At 41.1% G+C, this 15,859-nt stretch overlaps 1 protein-coding gene across 1 annotated transcript in view; it reads left to right on the top strand.

Annotated features, from left to right (window-relative positions):
* The first annotated feature begins 2,984 nt into the window (after positions 1-2,984).
* LOC106567317 (neural proliferation differentiation and control protein 1) overlaps positions 2,985-15,859 on the top strand; it is a 50,977-nt gene continuing 38,102 nt past the window's right edge. Inside the window, exon 1 of the mRNA XM_014136454.3 lies at positions 2,985-3,379. Within this exon, the coding sequence (XP_013991929.1) occupies positions 3,280-3,379 (100 nt within the window). The 5' untranslated portion in view covers positions 2,985-3,279. The remainder of the gene's footprint in view (positions 3,380-15,859) is intronic.

Below are 15,859 nucleotides of genomic sequence, written 5' to 3'. Positions count from 1 at the left end.
GGCAAGTGGCCGATCAGAGTACTATGGGCTTAGGCACGTGCCCGAGTCGACCCCATGCTTTATTTTCTTTCGTCTGTTTACCTAAACACAGATTCCCGGTCGGAATATTATCGCTTTTTTATGAGAAAAATGGCATAAAAATTGATTTTAAACAGCGGTTGACATGCTTCGAAGTACGGTAATGGAATATTTAGAATTTTTTGTCACGAATTGCGCCATGCTCGTCACCCTTATTTACCCTTTCGGATAGTGTCTTGAACGCACGAACAAAACGCCGCTGTTTGGATATAACTATGGATTATTTTGAACCAAACCAACATTTGTTATTGAAGTAGAAGTCCTGGGAGTGCATTCTGACGAAGACAGCAAAGGTAATAACATTTTTCTTATAGTAAATCTGACTTTGGTGAGTGCTAAACTTGCTGGGTGTCTAAATAGCTAGCCCTGTGATGCCGGGCGATCTACTCAGAATATTGCAAAATGTGCTTTCACCGAAAAGCTATTTAAAATCGGACATATCGAGTGCATAGAGGAGTTCTGTATCTATAATTCTTAAAATAATTGTTATGCTTTTTGTGAACGTTTATCGTGAGTAATTTAGTAAATTCACCGGCAGTGTTCGGTGGGAATGCTAGTCACATGCTAGTCACATGCTAATGTAAAAAGCTGGTTTTTGATATAAATATGAACTTGATTGAACAAAACATGCATGTATTGTATAACATAATGTCCTAGGGTTGTCATCTGATGAAGATCATCAAAGGTTAGTGCTGCATTTAGCTGTGGTTTGGGTTTATGTGACATTATATGCTAGCTTGAAAAATGGGTGTCTGATTATTTCTGGCTGGGTACTCTGCTGACATAATCTAATGTTTTGCTTTCGTTGTAAAGCCTTTTTGAAATCGGACAGTGTGGTTAGATTAACCTCTTACATCTAGACGTTCCGCTAACGGAACACCTGCTCCAATATCCAATGATAGGCGTGGCGCGAATTACAAATTCCTCAAAAATACAAAAACTTCAATTTTTCAAACATATGACTATTTCACAGCATTTTAAAGACAAGACTCTCCTTTATCTAACCACACTGTCCGATTTCAAAAAGGCTTTACAGCGAAAGCAAAACATTAGATTATTTGAGTTCTGTTATACTCACAGACTCCATTCAAACAGTTTTAGAAACTTTGGAGTGTTTTCTATCCAAAGCCAATAATTATATGCATATTCTAGTTACTGGGCAGGAGTAGTAACCAGATTAAATCGGGTACGTTTTTTATCCAGCCGTGAAAATACTGCCCCCTAGCCATAACAGGTTAACGAGAGTCTTGTCTTTAAAATGGTGTAGAATAGTCATATGTTTGAAAAATTGAAGTTTTTGCATTTTTGAGGTTTTTGAATAACGCGCCACGGGATTACACTGGCTGTTACGTAGGTGGGACGATTTGGTGCCACCTACCCTAGAGAGGTTAATAGCGTGTTTTTAAGTTTCAAAAGATTGCGACCCCCCCCACCCTTTGCCTCACAATGTTTTGATCCACTACCAGTTCCTTAGTTGGCAAGGTAACAGAGGGGTCGTGTCTACTGTCTGAAAGGCACTCAATGAACATAACTGAAGTGAGGTTAATCCGGTCAATCGCGCACACACACTAGCTGAATATGCAGAGCTAGCGCGCAAATATGAACTATTAAGCTAGCTAGTACCTATTCCATTTATATGGCCTCGTCAAAGATGGAATCTTTGCTATCGTCAAATTATTCCAAGATCAGCATTCAGATGATGTAAATTAGTGCTTCAAAGTCCCTGCGATAAGGTTAGCAATAAACTGAAGTCCAAACTGAACAGAACTACACTCTCTTCTACCATTGTCTTAAATATATTTAATGGTCTCGTTGCAAAAGCTAAATTGTCGCAAGGGAACTTTTATTTATTTATTTTATTTCACCTTTATTTAACCCGGGTAGCAAAGATTATAGCAAACACCACTGAAACGGAATTGGTGCTCGCTAGCTTTGCAAATTCAGCTATTGTTGGAAGCCAGCCAATATGAAACAAACTATTAAAATTACAAAAGGTTGCAGCATATGTTGTGTAAATGGTGAACTCATACAGCTGTCAACTCTTGTCATTTTAATCCGTTTCACATTTGCTAGCTACCTTTTAGATCGAAGCCCAAATAGAATGATAAAAGATAAGATGATAGAAGCCCATCTCCTACTGTAAATAACCTACACACTGTGTGTGTGTGTAGCCAGCCAGCCAGGTAGAAAAATGTCTGAAAAATAAAAGACGGACAGAGTATTTTTCAGTACACCAAAACGCAAAGTAAGAACCCTAGTAGCCTAATATCTCAAAGACTAGTTGATAAAATGTTCATAAGAAAGAAATGAAATTCTAATGGAAATGTTTCACAATGATGTCATTAGGCAGAGCAGGCAACAGATGGCACACAGACAGCAGAGTTGGGGACAGATATGCAGGGACAGACTGGCAGAGACAGGGAGTCTCAGGTAAGTTTGTTGAGTCTTTGTTTGGCAACATTATGAAAGGTTCTCAATTTTTTTGACTTGTAAAATAGGAACATAATTGGAAAATGCCATGGATACCCCCACTCTCAACTTAAACTGGTGACTGAACTAAGATTTGTTAAAGGCAATGGTATTGCTGTTGTGATTAGTTGTGTAGTTTTGGGTACCGGTAGTTAGGAGTACGGCAAACACCTTATTTCTTTGGTTCCTCAATATACATTTACCATATTACAATGTAGGCTATGTGTTACAGCACTACTTTTGGTGTCCCCCTCAGGAATTGCTCTTGAGAAATGTGTAATTGTCCCCTCCGAAGTTGATATCAGATTTTCGCCCCTGGCTACACAAGACACACACCTGGCGTTCGCCTACCTGCCTGCGCAGTCTGTCAAAGTGCCAAAGCCTGTTTTCTAAACGCGTCATGACGCCGACACCAAGATTTGACGTAGCCTACCTCCACGGTTCACCCGTGCCCCTCCATCTAATCTCTCCTCTCTGTGTATGCTGAATTCCCCGCCGTATCCACTTTTCAACGAGCGCACCGCTATTTTTAGCACTGCCACGGATTAATGTAAAGTGGCGCAGAGACCGTGAATCGGACTGTCCACAAGCATTGTAGGACTTCGCTCGGTATCGGTGTGTTACTTGTCACGGAAACCACTTGGCACGGATTCGGAAATCGAGTGGGGGGAATGATGACAACCCCCATGTCCCCGTTTCTGGCTTTCTTTTCCTAAAGAAGCATTTTCAAGGATGCTGCTTCCGAAGCGGATCGAACGACAACCACGGCCCTCGCTCCTGCCCGTGGTTTTCCTATGTTTCACTCTCGCCACTATCAGTGCCAGCATGCCAGGTAAGCATATAGTTTAATTCTAGGACAAATTAAACTGATTTTTTTTTTTTAAGGCAGAATTATATTTTGTTTTGTCCCGTATAAAATGTTGATTAGCCTATGCCCTATTAATGTCTTCATATTTTAAAAACAGCCCGCATCCAATTAATAAACAACAAACATAACATTAAAAACATGACATTATTTGGTCATCATTATATGGAGAAAATTGTCCAAAGGGCACTGAAATGTAAATGTTTATTTGTAATTGTGAGTTGAATCAATGAATTGTGTTTAACGCTCACTGTGCTTTACTACTTAGTGCGTGACGGTAACATTTTGCTTCACTAAGAGTTGTGACATCTGATATGCAACAGGGTGCTGCTACTCTCTACCAAGACAACAGTCTACTTTTAGTCTGGTTTACTAAGTCTAGATATGCCTCTGAGCAAACTAAGAAAAGGGATCGAGAAAAATACATTCTCAAGAATTCCCCACTAATTCCCTAACTCGTAATTTAAGTTACTCAAAGCGTTTCCGCTCTACAGCTGCACAGTGTATTCCCTAGCAAATGGGGCTCCCGAGTGGCGCAGCAGTCTAAGGCACTGCATCTCAGTGCTAGAGGCGTCACTACAGACCCTGGTTCGGTTCCAGGCTGTGTCACAAACGGCCGTGATAGGGAGTTCCATAGTGCGGCGCACGATTGGCCCAGCTTCGTAAGAGTTTGTTCTTAACTGACTTGCCTAGTTAAATAAGGGTTAAATTAAAAAACACAAAAATGGATGTGGTCTATATTATTTGATGTAATTCATATAATAACTATTTATACATTTTAAGTCTTAGCCTATATTGCAGATTGTAATTGGGGGGGAAACACTTAATTTAGTAAATATAATAAAATGTATCAAATGTAATTTTAATTTCCATGAAAATATTGAACATGTATGCCTTATTTTACTGACATAAAGTAAATCACCTTTTTATAAGAGACAGATGAGGTTGAAAAGGATGAATTGGATAATTAATATTATCTGATGATGAGAGGAACTGGCTGACTGACTGGTGATGAGAGAGCTATCCACACTGAGGCCCTATGAGCAACACAAAATCTGGACACTAACACACACAATCTCTTTATCTTGCTGGACTACTCACACACATCCCTCCATTAGCAGTGGCATGCATTCACTCTTTAAATCGTATACACTCATGCTGTTCCATACAATAACTCAAACACACTCATACACTCTTTAGTGTAGTGTAACTTTACTCCGGCATATACAGTATTATCCCAAAATGGTGGACCTCTATGTGTGCAATGTATATCTCTACAATACATGTGTACACAGACCTCCTGTATGTTGGCCTGTACTGTTTGTTGAAGCTTCAGAGTAAGGTTTCAGGCATTCGGACAATGTTTACCATAGGTTTTGTTATCATCATCCTGATTGACTATAAGCAGTCTGTTGAATTGCTAACATGTTCATGTTATGTAAGCCGAGTATTGTCAAAGAGAATGAAAGCCAGGGATGGAAATGCATCATATAAATCAACCTGCATTTGCATTGGCACCACTTTTGTGTTCTGAGAGCTTCTCCACTGTAAAAATGCCGGCTGTCTTATTCAACTGGCTTCTGTTGATGAACAACACCACATAATAAGCATATTCTCTCTCAGGCCCTACTTTTAGCTGATTCTCCCTGTTGTCATCAGTGTTTTATTTTCAAATGTCAGGTTTGTCATTGCAAAGGCAGTGCCTTTGTGTGGTTCTCTGGCAATCTTGTCACTATTCAGTGATCAGTCGCCTGGGGGTTTGCTTGTGTTAGAGGGAGAGATTACAGTTTAACTGTTATTGCTAGTCACAAATAACATGCACGCACACACACTCTTGTGACCCAGATACTGTCCAGATTTTGCAGCACCTATGGGGCCAGGCAGAGAGAGAGCAGATGGAAATTGTTAAGGGTCTGAACTGACACTGTGACAGAGGCCCACATAGACCACTGACTCGCACTACTGAAGGGGTGTCTCTCTCTTTCTCTCTCTCTTTTTTTCCTTTCTCTCTAACCATGTTTCCATCCAAGGTTTTATGCGAGTAAAGTCATGCTGTATGAAAAAAAAGACCATGACAGGTTTGGTGGAAACATGAAGTGTTGGTACAATTTCAGAAATGTCAACAGACAAGTTGTTCATTCGACATAGTGGGATCTTTTTGTGTCGGTATAATAAATTATGCAACAATTGCGGTGGGAACTCTTTCATGTTCAAATATTTATATAATAAACCATCATGTCGAAGTAAACTTGGAGTCACGCAATGATATGCTATATATACATTGTACTACCACGACGTGGAAAAGCATTATGCGTTTCTAGGTAGATGAAATAAGTTATGATGAACTTCATGGTGGTTAAGGGATGGACGGTGATGAGCTTAATGCAAATGTTCTATAAATATTGAGGGTTTTATTTCAATGCTGGTGACATGATGATTGACGCTTGGCTGGCAATTATCAAATAAAAATGATATTGCTCTTATTTATATTTCATCATATAACCTACCCTGTCCACTTTGTCAGCAAACTGTTGTCTAGAGAACATGTGCCAAAACCAGATAGTGAAAGTTTGCTTTTAATTCGGTACATGGAAACTTAAAGGAGAACTTAGCTTTTTTTACAACCAAATCTCATTTTTTTAATGTAAATGGCATGTTATAGAAGTGTCCAGACACGTTTTCTTTACGATTTTACTTGTTTTTGAGAAACTTACCACAACCAGGCTTGGATAACACTGGAGGTCCCTTTGGTCTCCACACAGTTGGGTAAAGTTGCTTTTAGTTTTTTTGTGCCCGTTATGTGGAACAACTTCCAGAGCTCTCTGAAATGAGATGTTCTGGTCCCCCTTGATCAGTTCAGAGTCATGATTGGATACCTCTATGTTGATAAATGTATTTTTCTTAACATGTTTTGTAATTTTGTAAATTGTATGTTGTCCATTTCTAAAAGGATGTATTTGGGGTAGGTTTCTCAAAAACAAGTGAAATTGCAAAAGAAATGTCTATAACACTCCATTTACATAAAAAATAGAGATTTGGTTGAAGAAAAGCAAAAGGCTGTGAGTTTCACCATGCGGTTCGATTTTTAACAGTGAGGTGGAAACAGCAGTTCTTTACTTTTCTTGCCCCAAGTGAGGCTTTTATTAGCAAAAGTGAAGATAGCCAGGGAACTGTACAAATATTTACATAAGAAAATAACAAACTGGATGTTGCAACAGGAATACAAACTGAACCTAATAGAGCACTTCAAACAAAACCCAGGCCCCAAATGTACTGTAAGCCAGTAGCATGCTAACCAGTTCCTTGTCCAATCCCAAACAATGAAAATGACAGGGTTTAAATACACATACATTGTGCGTATCAGCCAATAGGATGAACCGTGTCACATCATGATCAATTAACATTAACAATACAGGAAATTCAATACAGCATGTTAAGTTCATAAACATGCGCTATATGTTTTCATACCAGCACACATATCAATAAAACTGCTCCACTTGCTTTAAGCATAAATACAACCTGGAATATAAACATGTACGTCCCCCGGGATAAGCCACTACCGCATTACACGTACTATTCATTAACTATGCGCTCGACCGCACCCCTTTTGCCAGTCAATTCTCAGACCAGAAAATTAACAGAAACCTCTTCAATAAACAAGGATAACAAGTTAATAATCTACATTTAAGCTTAACACTCAGGATTTAATCTTCAAACATGATTACATCACAGTTGTACTTCCTAGTCAAAAATACATGAGCATTAAGTTATATAGTGGGCGATGCACAACGATAGGTTTTACGCGCACAAACCCATTGACGGCATGCGAACACCAGCTCTCACACAAGTCCCCTGTCATTTGCAGGTGATCAACAACAAGACGTCGAAATACATCCCTAATCCCACATTATATTCAATAAATACATGTGCCTCTCATAAACAGTTTCATAAACATTGTCTGGTTATTGATAATCGGGCCTAACTTTAGCTTTGGTGACGAGGAGATAATCAGTGGTGTAAATTACTTAAGTAAAAATACTTTCAAGTACTACTTAAGTAGTTTTGTTTGGTGTCTGTACTTTACTTTACTCTTTTTTATTTTTGACAACTTTTGCTCCACTACATTCCTAAAGAAAATTATGTACTTTTTACTCCATACATTTTCCCTGACACCTAAAAGTACTCGTTACATTTTGAATGCTTAGCAGGACAGGAAAATGGTCCAAATCAAATGTTATTAGTCACATGTGCCAAATACAACAGGTGTAGACCTTAGAGGGAAATGCTTACTTATGAGCCCCTAACCGACAGTGCAGTTAAAAAAAAAAAATACGGATAAGAACAAGAGATGAAAAGTAACAAGTAATTAAAGAGGAGCAGTAAAAAAATAACAAAATATTACAGGGGGGTGCCGGTACAGAGTCAATGTGCGGGGTCACCGGTTAGTTGAGGTAGTATGTACATGTAGGTAGAGTTAATTAAAGTGACTATGCATAGATGACAACAAAGAGTGGCAGCGGTGTGGAGGGGGGGCGGAAATGTGAATAGTCTGGGTAGCCATTTGACTAGATGTCCAGGAGTCTTATGGCTTGGGGGTAGAAGCTGTTTAGAAGCCTCTTGGACCTAGACTTGGCGCTCTGGTACCGCTTGCCGTGTGATAGCAGAGAGAACAGTCTATGACTAGGGTGGCTGGAGTCTTTGACAATTTCCAGGGCCTTCCCCTGACACCGCCTGGTATAGAGGTCCTGGATGGCAGGAGGCTTGGCCCCAGTGATGTACTGAGCCATTTGCACTACCCTCTGTAGTGCCTTGCGGTCAGAGGCCGAGCAGTTGCCATACCAGGCAGTGACACAACCAGTCAGGATGCTCTCGATGTTGCAGATGTAGAACCTTTTGAGGATCTGAGGACCCATGCCAAATCTTTTCAGTCTCCTGAGGGGGAATAGGTTTTGTCGTGCCCACTTCACGACTGTCATGGTGTGCTTGGACCATGCTCCACTGCAGCCCCGTCGATGAGAATGGGTGCGTGCTCGGTCCTCCTTTTTCCTGTAGTCCACAATCATCTCCTTTGTCTTGATCACGTTGAGGGAGAGGTTGTTGTCCTGGCACCACATGGCCAGGTCTCTGACCTCCTCCCTATAGACTGTCTCGTCGTTGTCGGTGATCAGGCCTACCACTGTTGTGTCATCGACAATTGTAATGATGGTGTTGGAGTCGTGCAATCATGAGTGAACAGGGAATACAGGAGGGGGCTGAGCACGCCCCTGTGTTGAGGATCAGTGTGGCGGATGTGTTGTACCTACCCTTACCACTTGGTGGCAGCCCGTCAGGAAGTCCAGGATCCAGTTGCAGATGGAGGTGTTTAGTATCAGGGTCCTTAGCTTATTGATGAGCTTTGAAGGCACTATGGTGTTGAACACTGAGCTGTAGTCAATGAATAGCATTCTCACATAGGTGTTCCTTTTGTCCAGGTGGGAAAGGGCAGTGTGGAGTGCAATAGAGACTGCATCATCTGTGGATCTGTTGGGGCGGTATGCAAATTGGAGTGGGTCTAGGGTTTCTGGGATGATGGTGTTGATGTGAGCCATGATCAGCCTTTCAAAGCACTTCATGGCTACAGACGTGAGTGCTACGGGTTGGTAGTCATTTAGTCAGGTTACCTTAGTGTTCTTGGGCACCGCACTACTGTGGTCTGCTTAAAACATGTTGATATTACAGACTCGGACAGGGAGAGGGTTGAAAATGTCAGTGAAGACACTTGCTAGTTGGTCAGTGCATGCTCGCAGTACACGTCCTGGTAATTCGTTTGGCCCTGCGGCCTTGTGAATGTTGACCTGTCTAAAGGTCTTGCTCACATCAGCTGCGGAGTTCGTGATCATACAGTCTTCCGGTACAGCTGGTGCTCTCATGCATGTTTCAGTGTTATTTGCCTCGAAGCGAGCATAGAAGTAGTTTAGCTCATCTAGTAGGCTCGTGTCACTGGGCAGCTCTTGGCTATGCTTCCCTTTGTAGTCTGTAATAGTTTGCAGGCCCTGCCACATTCGACGAGTTTCAGAGCCGGTGTAGTATGACTCGATCTTAGTCCTGTATTGAAGCTTTGCCTGTTTGATGGTTCGTTGGAGGGCATAGCGGCATTTCTTATAAGCTTCTCAGTTAGAGTACCGCTCCATTAAAAACGGGAGATTTAGCTCAGTGCGGATGCTGCCTGTAATCCGTGGTCAGTGGTTGGGGTATGTACTGTCACTGTGGGGACGACGTCATCGATGCATTTATTGATGAAGCCAACGACAGATGTGGTGTACTCCTCAATGTCATTGGCGAAATCCCGGAACATATTCCGGTCTGTGCTAGCAAAACAGTCCGGTAGCTTAGCATCTGCTTCATCTCACCACGTTTTTATTGATCTAGTCGCTGGTGCTTCCTGCTTTAATTTTTGCTTGTAATCAGGAATCAGGAGGATAGAATTATGCTCACATTTGCCAAATGGAGGGCAAGGGAGAGCTTTGTATGCATCTCTGTGTGTGGAGTTTGTGGTCCAGAGTTCTTTTCCCTCTGGTTGCACATTTAACATGTTGATAGAAATGAGGTAAAACTGATTAAAGTTTCCCTTCATTAATGTCCCCGGCTGCTAGGCGTGCCACCTCTGGGTGAGTGTTTTCTTGTTTGCTTATGGCGGAATAGGGCTCATTCAATGCTATCTTGGTGCCAGCCTCTGACTGTGGTGGTATGTAAACAGCTACAAAGAATATAGACACAAACTCTCGGTAGGTAATGTGGTCTGCAGCTTATCATGAGAAACTCTACCTCAGGCAAGCAATGGCTCGAGACTTCCTTAGATATCGTGCACCAGCTCTTGTTTACAAAAATGCATAGACCGTCGCCTCTTGTCTTACCAGACGGCGCTGTTCTATCCTGCTGGTACGTTGTGTAACCAGCCAGCTCTATGTTGATATTGTCGTTGTTCAGCCACGACTCTGGGAAGCATAAAATGTTGCAGTTTTTAAATGTCCTGTTGGTAGTTTAATCTTACCAATAACTTGTCCATTTTATTGTCCAAAGATAGCATGTTTGTGAGCAGAATTGAGGGGAGTGGGGGTTTATTCGCTCACCTACTCCTCAGAAGGCAGCCCGCCCTCCGGACTCTCTTTCTCAGCCTCCTCTTCACGCAGATCACTGGGGTCGCGGCCAGTTCCCGATGGAGCCGTATATCCTCCGCTTCAGGCTCGTCAGAGTCGTGAAAGAAGAAAAAGGATTCTGCTAATCCGTAGTGAGTAATCACAGTCCTAATGTCTAGAAGTTATTTTCGGTCATAAGAGACGGTAGCGGCAACATTATGTACAAAAATAGTCAAAAACTAAGTTACAAACAACGCAGATAAACTAACAAAAAACCACAATCAGTTGTGGGCACGTAAAACGTCTGCCTTCTGCTCCGGCGCCATTTTAGTTTTTTTCCCACTCACTTATCAAGAGAACATCCCTGGTCATCCCTACTGCCTCTGATCTGGAGGACTCACTAAACACAAATCCTTCGTTTGTAAATTATGTCTGAGTGTTGGAGTGTGCCCCTGGCTATCCGTAAATTTAAAAAAAACTAGAGAATGGTGAAGTCTGGTTTGCTTAATATAAGGAATTAGAAGTTATTTGTAATTTTACTTTTACTTTTGTTACTTAAGTACATTTGATCAATTACATTTACTTTTGATACTTAAGTATATTTAAAACCAAATCATTTGAGTTATACTGAAGTAGTATTTTACTGGGTGACTTTCACTTTTACCTGAATCATTTTCTATTAACTTATCTTTACTTTTACTCAAGTATGACAATGATGTACTTTTTCCACCACTGAACATAAGGACAATCGTTACAAAGGTTAAACATTTATTTGATGTCCACAATGTCATCACGCACAGCATTTTACCCACAAAAAGTCAGTTTGATGGAAACACACCTCTGGTGGGAAAATGCGCATGTATATATATATATATATATATTTTTTTTTTATTTTTTATTTTTTTATTTATTTATTTATATATATTTATTTATTTATTTGGATGGATACCTAGATAGATATTTAAGAGTATTTTAGAAGAGTACGGACAATGCAATCTTCTCCTGGGGCCCTGCCCTGAGGCTGACCCTGGCTTCCAACCCCTTGGGTGTGTGTGTGTGTCTCGGGAGGTTGGCTTGGCTTGGAACCAAAGACGCATTTTGGAAAGGAAAAAGGAAAGTGGACTAATGTACTCCTCTTCCTCAGGTCTCTTATCCATGTCCGTTTTTTTAAAGTGCATCTTGGGGCTTTGACCTTTCTTATAAGATTGAGTTATGTGTACTCCATACAGGGACTATAAGTGGCCACATGCTGTTATATGCTCAGAGATCAGTTACAGGTTCAGGAGAGGTCAGAAGAATACGTTATTACAGTAAAAAGATGAGGACTTGGCAGTGAAATTACACAAATCCTGGTCTTGAACCCACATGGCAGCTGGCAGCAAACCTATAGCGCTTAACTTGAGCCAGTTTGCTACAGCAAGGCATCTTTTTTTTGTTTATTTTATCTCAATATCAAATCATTTCTGTCTGGGTAACAATTAAGTACCTTACTGTGATTGCTTTCAATTAAAATGGTCATAAAGAACAAAAATTGCTTCTTAGCAAAGAGCAATTTCTCAAACAATAATTTTCTAGGTCTGTCTGGGAGTGGTCTGAGTTAATTACTGTTATTGGCAGAGAGTTTTGGCACTCTTTTTTTATTGGTCTATTAACTAATTTACCACCAGGTGATGTCACCAGGCAGGCCAAAACTCAATATCACCAAAACAGGTTGAAATTTTAGGTGGTCTTTTCAAACAGCTCTTACACTAAATGGGCATTAATGATTTTCACAATTTAACAGTATTATTCCAACCTCATGTGGAAATATATATAAAACAGTAAAATCTAGTTTTTGACTGCACTGGGCCTTTAAACAATACACTACAAGTTTTAATTATCCTGTATTGCAGAAAAGTTTTCCTGCTACAGGGTGATCAATTTAAGATCCTACATCTGTATTCTGAAATTGTAAGTGCTTCAATGTGATGTAATGTTTCAATTATAAGATAGAACTCATTGGTAATTATTAATCTGGCCAAATGTGAGCTAGAAATGTCATACCTTTTCGAGATTAGGTATACTAATGGTAGTACAGGTCTATAGATGCAGAGAGAAATTAAAATGGTCTATAGTATACAGTGGAGGGTGTTGCTCTCAAAGATTCCTGGGAAAAAAGGCTGTCAAAATCTCTTAAGTAACAATCAGAAAGGAGTTAATATTGATCTGTTTTCCTTGATTCCTTTTCCTGATTCAAATCCTCCTGAACAAATGTTGTTTGATAGGTCTAAGGGGCAAGAAGGAAGAAAGGATGTTTTTTTTCACGACACAGTTGGTCAGGCAGGGACTTGTTGCCATGACAACTCCGAAGCCTCAGATGAGGCAAGCCAGTTTCTCCCAGCCAGCCCAAGGGAAAACAGTAGTGTAGCTGGCAATGGGATGCCTAATATTGATCCAGAGACATTTAACTAGACTCAACCCACTGCATCTTAATTCAATGCTGTCTATATCGTGCTGTACGGTTTCTGTTAATTTGAGTGAGTGAGTTATGCAGGAAATTTAAAACTTGGGGTGTATTAGAGATTTAAAGGCCAAGTGCAGTCAAAATCTTGATTTCCCTGTGTTTTACAGTATATACAGAACCAGTTAAAAGTTTGGACACCTACTCATTCCAGGGTTTTTCTTAATTTGTACTGTTTTCTACATTGTAGAATAATAGTGAAGACATCAAAACTACGAGATAACACATATGGAATCATATACTAACCAAAAAAGTGTTAAACAAATCAAAACATATTTTATATTACAGATTCTTCAAAGTAGCCACCCTTTGCCTTGATGACAGCTTTGCACATTCTTGCCACTGTTTTGGTTACTATATGATTCCAAGTATTATTTCCTAAACTCAGGAAAAAAATAAATGTCCTCTCACTGTCAACTGTGTTTATTTTCAGCAAACTTAACATGTGTAAATATTTATATGAACATAAGATTCAACAAGTGAGACAAACTGAACAAGTTCCACAGACATGTGACTAACAGAAATGGAGTAGTGTCCCTGAACAAAGGGGGGGTCAAAATCAAAAGTAACAGTCAGTATCTGGTGTGGCCACCAGCTGCATTAACCTCTATGGGCTAGGTGGGACGCTTGCGTCCCACCTACTCAACAGCCAGTGTAATCCCGTGGCGCGATATTCAAATACCTCAAAAATGCAAAAACTTCAATTTTTCAAACATATGACTATTTTACACCATTTTAAAGACAAGACTCTCGTTAACCTGTTAGGGCTAGGGGGCAGTATTGACACGGCCGGATAAAAAACGTACCCGATTTAATCTGGTTACTACTCCTGCCCAGTAACTAGAATATGCATATAATTATTGGCTTTGGATAGAAAACACCCTAAAGTTTCTAAAACTGTTTGAATGGTGTCTGTGAGTATAACAGAACTCATATGGCAGAAAAAAACCTGAGAAGATTCCTTACAGGAAGTGGCCTGTCTGACAAGTTGTTGTTCATCTTGGCTCTTTTTATTGAAGACTGAGGATCTTTGCTGTAACGTGACACTTCCTACGGCTCCCATAGGCTCTCAGAGCCCGGGAAAAAGCTGAATGATATCGAGGCAGCCTCTGGCTGAAACACATTATTGCGTTTGGCAAGTGGCCGATCAGAGTACTCTGAGACTCAGGCGCGTGCACGAGTCGACCCTGTGCTTTGTTTTCTTTCCTCTTTTTACCTAAACGCAGATTCCCGGTCGGAATATTATCGCTTTTTTACGAGAAAAATGGCATAAAAATTGATTTTAAACAGCAGTTGACATGCTTCGAAGTACGGTAATGGAATAGGTTAAGTACTGCAGTGCATCTCCTCCTTATCGACTGCACCAGATTTGCCAGTTCTTGCTGTGAGATGTTACCCCACTCTTCCACCAAGGCACTTGCAAGTTCCCAGACATTTCTGGGGGGAATGGCCCTGCCCTCACCCTTCAATCCAACAGGTCCCCGGCGTGCTCAATGGGATTGAGATCCGGGCTCTTCGCTGGCCATGGCAGAACACTGAAATTCCTGTCTTGCAGGAAATCACACACAGAACGAGCAGTATGGCTGGTGGCATTGTTATGCTGGAGGGTCATGTCAGGATGAGCCTGCAGGAAGGGTACCACATGAGGGAGGAGGATGTCTTCCCTGTAACACACAGCGTTGAGATTGAGCTTGTTGTCATTGCAGGCAGTCTGATGCTGTGACACACCGCTCCAGACCATGACAAACCCTCCACCTCCAAATCAATCCCGCTTCAGAGTACCTTCCTCGGTGTAATGCTCATTCCTTTGACGATAAACGTGAATCCGACCATCACCCCTGGTGAGACATATCCGCGACTCATCAGTGAAGAGCAATTTTTGCCAGTCCTGTCTGGTCCAGCGACGGTGGGTTTGTACCCATAGGCGCCGTTGTTGCCGGTGATGTCTGGTGAGAACCTGCCTTACAACAGGCCTACAAGCCCTCTGTCCAGGCTCTCTCAGCCTATTGCGGACAGTCTGAGCACTGATGGAGGGATTGTGTGTTCCTGATGTAACTCGGGCAGTTGTTGTTGCCATCCTATACCTGTCCCGCAGGTGTGATGTTCGGATGTACCGATCCTGTGCAGGTGTTGTTACACGTGGTCTGCCACTGCGAGGACGATCAGCTGTCCGTCCTGTCTCCCTGTAGCGCTGTCTTAGGCATCTCACAGTACGGACATTGCAATTTATTGTGCTGGCCACATCTGCAGTCCTCATTCCTCCTTGCAGCATGCCTAAGGCACATTCACACAGATGAGCAGGGACCCTGGGCATCTTTCTTTTTGTGTTTTTCAGAGTCAGTAGAAAGGCCTCTTCAGTGTCCTAAGTTTTCATAACTGTGACCTTAATTGCCTACCATCTGTAAGCTGTTAGTGTCTTAATGACCGTTCCACAGGTGCATGTTCATTAATTGTTTGTGGGTCATTGAACAAGCATGGAAAACATTGTTTAAACCCTTTCAAATGAAACTCTGTGAAGTTATTTGGATTTTTACGAATTATCTTTGAAAGACAGGGTCCGGAAAAGGGACGTTTCTTTTTTTGCTGAGGTTTAGTTTTGATGTCTTCACTATTATTCTACAATGTACAAAATTGCAAAAATAAAAAAATAACCCTTGAATGAGTAGGTGTGTCCAATCTTTTGACTGGTACTGTATTTATTTCACACTATGAGGTTGGAATTATATTGTGAAAAGGCCACTATTCAGGAACAAATTCTTTCACTTGTCTGAATTCACTTTCTTGTCGTTTTTAGTCGTGTTGTGAGGTTATGTGTGTGACTGTGAGTGTATG

The sequence above is a fragment of the Salmo salar genome, chromosome 01 (genome assembly GCF_965601325.2).
Source record: "Salmo salar chromosome 01, fSalSal1, whole genome shotgun sequence".
Classification (NCBI taxonomy): domain Eukaryota; kingdom Metazoa; phylum Chordata; class Actinopteri; order Salmoniformes; family Salmonidae; genus Salmo; species Salmo salar.
Note: the sequence above shows the minus strand (reverse complement) of the source record. Positions and strands in the feature narration are given on the sequence as shown.